Source organism: Enhydra lutris, unplaced genomic scaffold (assembly GCF_002288905.1).
Source record: "Enhydra lutris kenyoni isolate GAN:26980312 unplaced genomic scaffold, ASM228890v2 scaffoldscaffold14, whole genome shotgun sequence".
NCBI classification, from domain to species: domain Eukaryota; kingdom Metazoa; phylum Chordata; class Mammalia; order Carnivora; family Mustelidae; genus Enhydra; species Enhydra lutris.
Window position 1 is genome coordinate 29,710,266 of NW_019154098.1, and position 12,835 is coordinate 29,723,100.

A 12,835-nucleotide genomic window follows, 5' to 3' on the forward strand; every position below is an offset into this window, starting at 1 on the left:
GTTCTTTTTTTTGTGGTGAATTTTTCCGCCTTGTCATTTTGTCCAGAGAAGAGTATATGAAGGAGCAAGTAAAATACTAAAAGGTTGGCAACAACCCCAGGAAAATATGCTTTAGCCAAATCAGAAGAGATCCCAAATCATGAGGGGGGAGAAAGGGGATAAAAAGAGGTTCAGAAAGAAAAAAAAAAAAAAGAAAGAAAAAAGAAACAATTAAAAAAAGAAAACCATTAAAGAAAAAATATAAAAAGGAAAAAAATATATATATTAGATAAACTAGTTAAAAAATGTTAAAAAAGAAAAGGGTAAAAGTTAAAAAAAATTTAGCAGAAGAAGAAAAAAAATTGAAAAAGAAAAAAAAATTAAAAATTAAATTAACTGCAAGTCTAAAGAATCATGGGGAGAAAGCCATGAGTTCCGTGCTTTGCTTTCTCCTCCTCTGGAATTCCGCTGCTCTCCTTGGTATTGAAACTGGACTCCTTGGTAAGTGAACTTGGTCCTGGCTGGGTTTCTTGTTGATCTTCTGGGGGAGGGGCCTGTTGTAGTGATTCTCAAGTGTCTTTGCCCCAGGCGGAGTTGCACCGCCCTTACCCAGGCTGGTCTGAGTAATCTGATGGGGTTGCACTGCCCTTACCCAGGCCGGTCTGAGTAATCCCATCGGGTTTGCTTTCGGGAGCTTTTGTTCCCTGAGCGCTTTCCGTAGAGTTCTGGAGGGTGGGAATGAAGATGGCGGCCTCCCGGTCTCCGGCCCGGAGGAGCCGAGAGCCCGGGGTCCCACTCCTCAGTGCGCCCTCAGAGAACAGCGCCCAATTACTCCCGTCACCCTGGCCTCCGGCCGCGCTCCGAGCTGACCGAGCCTGCGACCAGTTCAAGGTAACCCCGAGCTTAGAGCTCACTCCTCGGCTCTGTCTCTGTAGCCGGCTTCCCCGTTCTACTACCTGTAAGCTCTGCGACACTCAGACACCCCCGATCCTTCTGTGACCCTGCAGGACCTGAGGCCACGCTGACCCCGCATGTGCTTCACCCCGGTTAAGCCTCTGGAGCGATGTCCCTCAGCGGAACAGACTTTTAAAAGTCCTGATTTTGTGCTCTGTTGCTCCGCCGCTTGCCGGGAGCCGGCCCCTCCCCCCGCGGTCTATCTTCCCGTCGCTTTGGATTCACTTCTCCGCCAGTCCTACCTTTCAGAAAGTGGTTGATTTTGTGTTTCTAGAGTTGCTGTTCTTCTCTTCGCTCTCCCGTTGGATCTGTAGGTGTCTGCAATCTTTAGATAAGCTATCTAGCTGATCTTCTGCTACCTGAAGTAGTCTCAGCCTGCTACTTCTCTGCCATCTTGACTCCTCCCATCTTACAGTTTTAAATTTTAAGGATACAGATACAATAAAAATGTGCTAACAGTAACCTAAGCTGTTAATAGTCTATAAGTGTAGTGTTTTCATACCACAGGCAGATGTCTTTGGAGGCATTTAAAACATGATGTAGTGTTTCCAGTTTGTTAAAAATACTGATCATTAGGTCTAAACTTAAGACCAAGTTACTACAGTGTATTAGTTATTTCTTGCTGTGTAATATCTTACTTCAACACTTAGTGACTTGAAACAATAAATACTTGTCATCTCATAGTTTTCGTGGGTTGGAAGTCAGAGTGGCTTGGCAAGGTGGTTTCTGTGTCAGTGTTTCTCATGAGGTTGTAGCCAAGATGTTAGCCCAGAGAGCAGTGATCTGAAGGGTCAAGGAGGGCCTTCAGATAGTTAGCTCACGGGGAGCTGGTTATTGTCAGGAACCCTTATGTCCTCCCCACGTGGGTCTACCACATACAGTACCACAATACAGTACAAGAGAGAGCAAGATAGAAGATGTAACAGAAACTATGACAAAGTTTGAGAAGTCACAAACTCACTTCTGCCATATTTTATTAGAAGCTCATACTCAAAGGAAGGGGAGTTAGGCACCTTTTCTTAAATAAGAGAGTAACCACTACACTGATACTTATTCTGTATGCATATGGATCAAGGAGAAGGAAGGATTCATTTATAATGTTTCATTTCTTTTTAGGACACTGCTTTAGGAAAACCACGAGAAGTGTTTCGACTTCCCACAGATCTGACAGCATGCGACAATCGTCTTTGTGCATCTGTCCATTTCACATCTTCTACGTGGGTTACCTTGTCAGATGGAACTGGACGATTATATCTCATTGGTACAGGTGAACGTGGAAATAGTGCTTCTGAAAAATGGGAGGTGCGGTTTTGTTTTTGTTTTTTAGACTTAAGCAAAGTCTTGAAAATATATATAAATTAGACCTTAGTGATTTTGAAATTACTCTTTCTGGGAGTGGTTTACATGTGACTTCTTCATCTTTATAATAAAATGTTTTGGAAATTTTTAATTGAATTATAAATAGATACCTTTTACAAAACTGGTTTGATCTGGGGTCATTGCAGTTGTCAAGAACTGCATTCATTTGTTCAGCAAATGTCTATTGAGTGCTTTATATATGTGTAAAGCGGTATAATAAAGTATTGGCATTGCTTCCTGCTTGATGAAGAGTTCGCCAGAAATTACGCTGGAATATCTTTTCTCCTCTACTCATGTTACATTTGCTGGTATCTTTATGCACCCAGCATACTTCTGAGGCACCACAATGCTAGCTATCTGGTAAGTTGCCATTGGTCAAATACTAGTTTACCAGAGTATCCCCTACTTAGAAGAATATACTATAAAATATAGTAATGTGCCAATCTCTAAAATGCTATTTTTATTTCAGCTTTTTCTTGTTTTTGCTTTTTTTTAGGATTTTTATTTATTTGACAGAGAGAGACACAGCAAGAGAAAGAACACAAGCAGGGGTAGTGGGAGAGGGAGAAGCAGACTTCCTGCAGAGCAGAGAGCCCAATGCTGGGCTCAATCTCAGTGACCTGAGCCGAAGGCAGACAGGCAGACACTTAATGACTGAGCCACCCAGGCTGCCCTTTTCAGTTTTCTTAAAACAGGGTAACATTTTTAAATCTGAGGGGCAGACTAGAATTTTAATAATAATAAGTAAGGAATTAATTTCTTTAGAGCCACAGTTTTTGAAGGTGGGAAAGAATGACCCGGAGTTCTAAGTGTATTGTGATACTGCTATTGTCCAAATCTCAGCGGTGGCCTTTTAGTTCTGCGTAAAGAAATATGAACTTAATATATTTATATCTTACGAAATATTTTTATCAGACCAACAAATGCCTGCAAAGATCAGGTTTTTATTATTTGAGAAAAACCAAGAAGGTTGTAGAACCAAATGCTTTGCCTTTCTTACTAAGTTATATTAAATGGAATACTACCAAATTGTAATAATTCAAAAAACTAAACAAAAAAAACATAAATAACCAGAACAACAGTAGTCTGTTTGTAGTGGGCCTTTGCAGGTCTTTGTAGTCACAGATTTAAATATTCTTTGGACATTGTGACATTTTTCTGCTTGGCCTCCAGTAGTAATTTCTTTTTCTTTTTCTTTTTTTCTTTTTTTCTTTATTTTAATTATGGAGGCACTGTGATATGTAGATAGCATAGCTGTCTGAAACATTTGGAAGGAGTTTGGAGAGTGAGGGGCAGAAGAATGAGAATTTATGGATTATCAAGCTGTGGATTCTGTTGGTTTTGAGGAGGAAGAGACGCACTGACGCAGCTCACCTTCAGCTTAAATATAAAACCACATACTCTGCTGGAAGGAAATTCATTCGGATTTATAAATCATTTGGTTTATGTTCTGTGTATCCCCTTGGTGCATATTTTAGGCCTTTAGTGATATTTTCATTTAAATTTTTTTAAAATCTAAATTTACTTCATGCCCTCTTCAGTATACACTGCTATAATGAAAGGTGCTATAAGCACCTTCAGAGATGTTTGCAGTTAATAATAGTTTTGGTTGGGGAGAGGAGGAGTGGGACAGGAATGGACTTGGGCATTAACTGAAGTGGGAGGGATACTGTGGAATATTGATCACTTTAAGAACAAAACTTAGGAGAGCTTTAGGACTTTGGGGAAATTGGTGGAACAGAGAGGAAGCTAAAGGTAGGAATGGTTGGGGGTACAGTGGGGTATAAAGGAGCCAAGTAAGAGCGGTGATGACTGCAGTGTAGAAAGAGAAATAAAGGGAGACAGGAAGACTGCCTGCTTTGCCAGTGTGTTGCCTCTACTGTGATGAGGGTGCTATTGGCAGCGCTATCACTCTTGAGTTGCTAGGCTTGTTCAGGAGAAGGGAAACTTCAGCCTAACAACTTATAAAAGTTTAGACATCTACTCCCTGGTCTCATTCCAGTCCCTTTCACTCACCTGAGAGAGAAAAAAGAGGAGACAGCAATAAACTAGCTACATGTACCTGACAAAATTTACTTTTTTTTTTTCCCTCCCTTTGGTCTCCTTGTTGTCCCCCAAACAAAAGTGAAACCCAAACAACTAAAACGTATCTATCATCTCAGTTTTGAGTATTCGAGATATTCTTTGCTGTTCTTGCTATTTTCTGTTTGTGGAAGACCACAGAATGGATTCCAAAGGTCTCCTATTTGACTACTTTGGGCAGAGGTGCTAAACACTTAGGGAAATTGACATTAAAACACACTTTTCTTTACAAGGCTTTGAAGTAGGAGCCGATAGGATTCCAGATAAAGGGTTTTTTGGGTTTTTTTGTTTGTTTGTTTGTTTTAAAGCTAACTTTTGTCATTTTGGATATTTTCTTCAACCATTTATTTTTTTATTTATTCAAAGATCTTGCTTAGCGAACAGTCTTAAAATATCTCTTCTTTTTTATTTACTCTTAAATAAGTATGAGTCCTTTAGATTATGTGTTGATGATAGAAAAAATAATTTGTTAAGATTTTGTGTCTCTGTATAGTGCTTAGATTTGCTTTTTAAAAAGACACACTTCAGTATATTTAAAAGTTTGTTGAATTGCAACTTTTAAATGTAAAGGGGCTCTTTTATTTTTGAGAAATAAAGTTTGAGTGGTATCTCCAATTCCTTTGACTCTGACCTTTGCAGACTTTTAAGAAACAAATGGAAGGACTAAACAAAAACAATAAGAAAAACCATACATACCCATGTGTGCACACATGTTCATAAACATGAACAATATTCAGAAACTAGAGGAACAAAGCAGAAATAAATCATACACAAGATAGAAGACATAAAGGAATCAATATTGACCAGCTCATGGCCTCTTTTGTAGAATTCTTTTCTAGGAGGCTGCTTCTAGTTCTCTTTCTTCGTTTTATGCTACTTGGATGCCCTGTTATTTTCCTTTTTTTTAAGCCAAGAGTACTGATTACTTTTCTCTATTAAACAAATAGGCATTTTTAAAAATTTCTTTCTTCAAAGAATGTTATTTGAACTTGCAACCTTTATTTAAAGGCTTTTTCATTTTTCTATTCCTTGTAATAAATAGTATACAAATTAGTTGTTGTATTGTCAGAATTCTGTGCATTCCTTCTGTGCTGCCTGCATTTGTGTAGTATGTACATTTTTGTATGTGTAATCTTTTTTTTTTTTTTTTGCAGATTATGTTTAATGAAGAGCTTGGGAATCCTTTTATCATAATTCACAGTATCTCACTGATGAATGCTGAAGAACATTCAGTAACTACCTTACTTCTTCGAATAGAGAAGGAAGAATTGGATATGAAAGGAAGTGGGTTCTATGTTTCTTTGGAATGGGTCACTATCAGTAAAAAAAATAAAGGTAAAATATAAAACATTGTGAATCCATAGTGGTTGGCACCATTTAGTAGATTGTGAAATGCAGACCTGTTCCTGTAAATGCTGTTGACTTTTTCTTGGGTAGTGTTGCTGTGATTCTAATACCTGACACCTAGTGGAATGAATACTTTCTCTTTGAGTATGGATTATAGAAAAAATAATAATGTGCTTCCACTTATGGAAATAAAGGCTTCCAATTATGCCTTTTTATATAAAAGACATTCTTACATAATCTTAGAAGAATTTTAAATGTGTATTTTCAATATATACAAGACTACATAAATACATTCTTCTCTGTGTGTATATTACATAAACAAGGATTTACATATATTGTTGAATGTAAATTACAAATTACAGTGTAATCGAAATATCAAATAAATATAAATACCTAGATGGAAACAAATACCTTTATTTCCTTAAATCTTAACTGATTTCTTTCAGATCTAATTGAACTTTGCTGTTTGTTTCTACCTTCAGGAAAACTGCTCGTTTTTCTTACCTAGAATGCTTTCATGTTTAAAAAAAAGTCTCAACCCTTGGTCTATTTGAATCTGTGTGCCAGGCTTCTAACTTGGACATCGGAAGTTATTTTTTACTTTATCAATTATGATTCCTTTAATGGTGTGTCCTTGCTTTTCACCTTGCTTATTAGTTCTTACTTGAAAACTAAGTGGATTTTTTTGTAGTTGAGAACTGAGGGAGCATGTTTCCATGATGACTGTCTGCCCTTTTTCTTAGTTTTTATTAATTTACTCATTTAACTTATGAGTCTTAAATTATAGCTGATCCTTGAACAACAGAGGTTTGAGCTGTGCAGGTCCATGTATATGTGGATATTTTTTGATAAACAAAGGACAGTACTGCAAATTTATTCATGATTTCCTGAATAACACTTTCTTTAACTTATTTTATTATAAGAATTTAGTGTATAATACATATACAAAATACATGTTAATTGACTGTTTTTGTTATCAGTAAAGCTTCTAATCAACAGTAGTTAAATTTTGGGGGGAAGTCAAAAGTTATACACAGATTTTTGACTACACAGAAGACTGGTGTCCCTAACCTTTATATTGTTCAAGAGTTAACTGTTAATTTATAATCCAATAAAGGCTATTAGTGTCTGTTTTCTAAGAGGGCTTTTTTATTTTAAAATGAACATGTGTATATGTACATACCTGTACATGTACATGTGTGCATATTGTGTGTGTATATACATATATATGTAACAGAATAGTTTATAAGTAAGTTGAGTAAACTTGCTGGATTTTTTTTCTGTGAACCGTTTAATATAATTTTTTGTTTTTCTCAGTGTTGTAGTTTAATCTCTGAAGTAACATAGTAACTTAAAACTTTAGGTATTGGAAAACTTTCTGTACAGGTCTAGATGGTAACCATACAGTTGATATCACAACTACTCAGTTATGCCACTGTAGTCCAAAAGTAGCTGTAGATAAGACATAAATAAATGAGAAAAGCTGTATTCCAATAATACTTTATTTATGGACATTTGAATTTTATATAGCTTTAACATGTATTTAAATATTATTATTTTGATTACTTTTAGTCATTTAAAGAAGTATAAAATTCATTGTCAGCCCACAGACCATATGAAAATATGCATAAACTCAACTTTGTCTCCACTGGCCATACTTTGCCAATCTCTACTTTAGATAAGAGAAACTTTAATTTTTTTATTAAGGGATGTAACTCGACAACTTACAGAGAAATCATGGTGCATATTTTTCCTCCTGTTCTCTGGTTCTGTGGCAGCTGTATCTCAGTTCACGGTAACTTACCAGAGTATAGTGACACTCTGCTCAAGCTTCACCACCTGCATTCCCTTCGCTTTGTGTCCTTGCCTCTACTGGACAGATATAATTAGACTCACTTTTCTTTTTATCTCCCAAGGTTGTAATTATAGGAGTATGAATTCTCCCCATGGCTTACTTTTTCTCTCATTACTCTTAATGTTTCATTCCTTTCACCCTCCCCCAAGTATTATTAATATAATTGTTATTCTTTTCCTTTTTCCTTTTTCCTTTTTAATGAACATAGCAGTACTTTTTTAAACTGTGTTGAGTGGAACATCTGATAAATTATGTTTTGTGGTCAAATAAATTTGAAAATGTGGGTGTATAATATCCCTGTTATACATTAAACATGTTAGAGGTTCTAGAAATTTTGAGTAAAAGAGACAATGTAATTTTAATCAGGCATTTCCCAACTTATTTAATCATGGAGTTCACTTGAAATTCACCTATTATTTTCTCTTGCACACATACTAGGAAAAGCCACCCTATAGACTATGTAGTATCTCTCTTTGCCTTGCATCTACTGTGCAGGAAGTATATTAGCTCATTCATAAATTTATAGGTCTGTTCTTAAATATGTATGAAGTGAATGTGAATGTAGGTGAAGATTTAGAGGGAAAAATGACAGATACTTTAGAACAGATTGTATTTGTCAATGTAGAACATGTGACATTGAGTTGTGATTTTTGACTACTCATTGTGAAGCTTACTAGTTAACAAGTACAACCCACTTTAAGAGAGTAACAGTATAAGTAAAGGTGTGGACTCAACTGTAATGTTTGAGTACTGTAAAAAATCCCACCTATTTTCAAGAATAAATTCAGTTATTTTATAAGAAATTTTCATGATACAGTTAATTTTCTTTTTTTATATTTTGTATCTTAAATTTTATGTCTTAAAATTAAGTATCATTATGCTTGATTACAGTTGGCATATAGATCTGTGTGTATAAAAATCATTTCTACCATAAACATTTCATTTTAGGGAAACCCATTTATCAATAGCTAGAATAGGCAGAAAAATAGTCCACACCATACTTTCCTTTATCCTTAGTGTGGCTCTTTTCAGAAGATGCCTATCATGTACCTGCTGGGAAAGTAGACAGGCTATAGTAAAGGAAAAGGTAGATCCATCCAAAGCTGGTATTTCGGGTAAGGTAATTACTTTCAAAGTCTAGAGTACTTTTGTCCGATGAAAATGTCTGCCAAGTGGACATATTTTACATATGTGCCATTTAATAATAATAGCAGCTAGCCATATGTGTGGCTGTTGAGCATTTGAATGAAATGTGGCTAGTGTGCCTGAAGAATTGAATTTTAAATTTTACTTAATTTTTATTAAATTGCCACTATGGCCAGTAGTGTGCTACTTTCCACATTGGAAGGCACAATCTAGAGCAGATTTCATCAGACCTAGTATTTTAAAGTAGGTGTGTATTTGCAGAAAATTAGGTTATAAATCTTTTTATCCCTTTGAAAAAACTCTTAGTGGCATGCCTTTTTAATAGTACACTTAAAATACTTAATTAAAACTAATATACAAATACTTTTATAATATAGTGTTTTATTTTTAATTTTTTTATTCTAAAATACTTTGTTTTCTTACAGATACTAACAAATATGAAATTATTAAGCATGATATTCTCCGTGGAAAGTCAGTGCCACATTATGCTGCTATTGAGCCTGATGGGAAGGGTCTGATGATTGTCTCCTACAAGTCCTTCACATTTGTTCATGTTGGTCAAGATCTTGAAGAAAATAAGAATGAGACCATGTCAGAGAAAATCAAAGGTAATTTTACTCTTCATAGAGCTTGTATTTGTTCATACAACACACATTTATGGCTGGTTTGTCTTCCTGGTTAGGTTTTGGCTTCTATTAGGAAGAGACAGGTTTTTAATTTTTATTTCCCTTTATACTCGTCATAATAGTCTTTTGTAAAATATACTATCTAAATAGTATGAACTGTTTTAATTAGTAATTTAATTAATTAATTTTAAAAATCTATACATTAGGGGCGCCTGGGTGGCTCAGTGGGTTAAAGCCTCTGCCTTCAGCTCAGGTCATGATTCTAGGGTCCTGAGATCAAACCTCACATCGGGCTCTCTGCTCAGCAGGGAGCCTGCTTCCTCCTCTCTCTCTGCCTGCGTCTCTGCCTACTTGTGATCTTTGTCTGTCAAATAAATAAATAAAATCTTTCAAAAAAGTTTCTGTACATTAGCTTACCTGATAAGATGTTTAATAAATACCTACTAAATGAATAAATGATGTCTCTGTTATTGGTGTTTGAGAAGCTAGCATATTAGTATTGAAAATATTAATCTTTTAAAATAGGTTAAACTCTGTTGATTATAGGTGTATACTAAGGTATATGTTCTAAACTTTTAGTACTAAGCTGGAAAAAAGTTCTTGAGGGCAAAATCACCCAAGTTTTCCCAATGTTAAATGAATAAATGGGTAAAGGTAATGTTTTAAAATGAAGACAGTAATAAGGTCTTTCAAAAGAAATTTGTATTTACTGGGACGCCTGGGTGGCTCAGTCAGTTGAGGGTCGACTCTTGGTTTTGGCTCAGGTTATGAGCTCAGAGTCCTGGGATAAAGCCCTGCTTCGGCTCTGCACTCATCAGGGAGTCTGGTTGAGGGTTCTCTCCCTCTCCCCTTCCCCTGGTGCTCACTCTCTCAAATAATAAATAAATCAAAAATAAATAAATAAATAAAAATTCTATTTCCATACAAAGAATATATACTCTTATATTCAAGAGAATATCACTCTGTAATAGTACTATTCGTATTTCTGATGTTTATTAAGCCAGAGAATAGTATATTTTACTGAACAGAGTGTTTCATAATATTTAAGTTATACAAATTAATCTTTGAACGTACCTTTTTGTTAACTATATAAAATAAAAATTAGTTTCACTATTTTTATCTAGTTAGTTTCCTAAACAAAAATCCTTCGAAAAGCATTTGAAAATAACATAATAAATATTTATAAAAAATATTTTCCCCAGGTTTATAGATATATGCACCTTTGAATATGAGAGTTGTGCTTGATGCCTTTTATTTAGCTTCTCAACAACTTGATTTCTTCATATGCAATGTGTTTTTTGTTAGATTTCTCTAAGATCCCTTCCCAAATAAATTCTATTCTGCCTTAATTGTAGTAGTAAAGTCTTCCAGAGCTTAGACAAAACAGCTATTCATATCTCCAGACCACATGCCCTTTAGAACTCTTGGTGAGCAATTGCAAAGGAGTAAAAGAATGCCCTAATCTTTGGAACCATTTTACCTAGTAGCTGAGATACCCATGTGGTTCCAAGACTGATGGCAGCCTGGGAGGGACACAACATCTTTTTAAATCACTACCTACCAGTTCAGGTATTGTTTTTCTTCTTTTTCACATTAATATTGAACTCCTCAATACATCATTATGTCATTTCTTCCCTTTCACTGTGAACCTCAAATCACCTGTATTTTTCTGTTTTCATTCTAATAAACAGCCTTTACTTGTAAATGACAAATGTAATTTTTTTTCAAATTATGGATAATTTGTTAATTATAGCATGCATTCTTAAAAATAATCTTCTGAGAATATATACTGGTTTCATTTTCTGTAAACCTCAAGAAGACTGATATTGTCTGTTGCCTGTTTGGTGTTGTCATAATGATATAAGTAATAGCATTTTCTTTTCTTTCTTTTTTTTTTTTTTTAAGATTTTTATTATTTATTCAACAGAGATAAAGAGCACAAGTAGGCAGAGCGGCAGGCAGAGGGAGAGGGAGAAGCAGGCTCTCCACTGAGCAGGGAGCCTGATGCAGGGCTCGATCCCCGGGTCTTGGGATATGACCTGAGCCGATGGCAGCTGCTTAACGGACTGAGCCACCCAGGTGCCCTAATAGCATTTCCTTTGAAAGACTTAAGACGTGGGGTGCCTGGGTGGCTCAGTCAATTAAGCATCTGCCTTTAGCTCAGATCATGATCGGGCTCCTTGCTCAGTGGGGAGCCTGCTTTTCCTTCTCCCTTTGCCATTCCCCAAATTGGTGTGCTCTGGCTCTCACTCTCTAATAAATAAAATCTTTTTTTTTAAAAAAGACTTAAAACGTGATTTCTAAAAACACAGAAAGTCATTCAGCAACCAAAAATTGAGGAAATTATTTAGTTGTTTGTATGACTTTTAGTGGAGAGAGGTTTAAAAAATTCTGGCTTTCCCTTTAGTCTACTTCTATGGCCTTTAGTTTTTACTAAAAACTGTGATTTTGTAGACTCTTCCTCATTCCGTATCTATCAGAAGTTGTCCATCAAGTCATGGTGACATATAAACTGCCTTGTTAATTTTTGTGGTAGACAGAAAATTCAGTGAAACAAATTACTTGCCTTGAGGAGTTTATAGTTATCAATCTTTTAAGCTACAGTTGAAACTTACAGTGAGTTTATATTAAAAGTACTTCTAAAAAGGTAAGAGGTTCTGAGAGCCAGCGTAAAGGAATGTGATACAAGCTAGAAATTAATCCAAAGTAAAATTTTATACTAAAAATTTATTAATTTTTATATTTCTATATATTATGCTTGTTAGATTTTATTAAACATCAAATAGAAGTGACCCTTTAAGAAGATATATCATACTTAATGTTATATCTTCAAGCATATCTAGTACTCACAGTTTTTACACAAAACTGAAAAATAAAAAAACGAATAACCCCAAAACAAGAATAGTAACCCACATTTGGTGAGGGTTTATGATATATTTAATAAGATTGATAATAAATATTTTATCTGTATTAACTCTTAACTTTTAATAGTTCTATGAGATATGTAAGATTTTGTTACTTTATTTTGCTGATTAGAAAAAAGAGGGTCAGAGATGAATTGCATGCCAAAATTAATAAATGGTTGAGCCAAGATTCAGACCTATGAATAGTCAACTCTGGAGTACTAGTTCCTAACCATTATATTATACTCCTTTCTAATGAGCATGTGGACAGATTAATGTTTATGGATATCATTAAGCAAAAGTTTATTCTTTTTGTACTTAAGCCCTGTTTTCTTATTTCATGTTTGTGGTATGAAGGGTTTTAAGGTATTTCTTCAGTAACTGGCATTTTAGAAGATAAGCCACAGAGATCAAGAAGGAGGTGAAGAGAGGATTCATTCATTGGGAACTTAAGACAAATACACTGACAGCCCTTGAATTTCCTATGAAATTGCTTTCATGCAACAAAGTTGTGGGATAGAATAGCTAGTTCCTTTGTAAATAAATAATACCTTTTATTTTTGTTTGGATTTGTATCTCACTAA

General features: G+C 35.1%; 1 protein-coding gene across 1 annotated transcript in view; it reads left to right on the forward strand.

The window, feature by feature from the left end:
• Positions 1–12,835, forward strand: part of LOC111146590 (NudC domain containing 1) — an 83,870-nt gene that overhangs the window by 28,087 nt on the left and 42,948 nt on the right. The window contains exons 3-5 of the mRNA XM_022502209.1: positions 2,050–2,235; positions 5,529–5,709; positions 9,148–9,330. Coding sequence (XP_022357917.1) covers positions 2,050–2,235; positions 5,529–5,709; positions 9,148–9,330 — 550 coding nt within the window. The remainder of the gene's footprint in view (positions 1–2,049; positions 2,236–5,528; positions 5,710–9,147; positions 9,331–12,835) is intronic.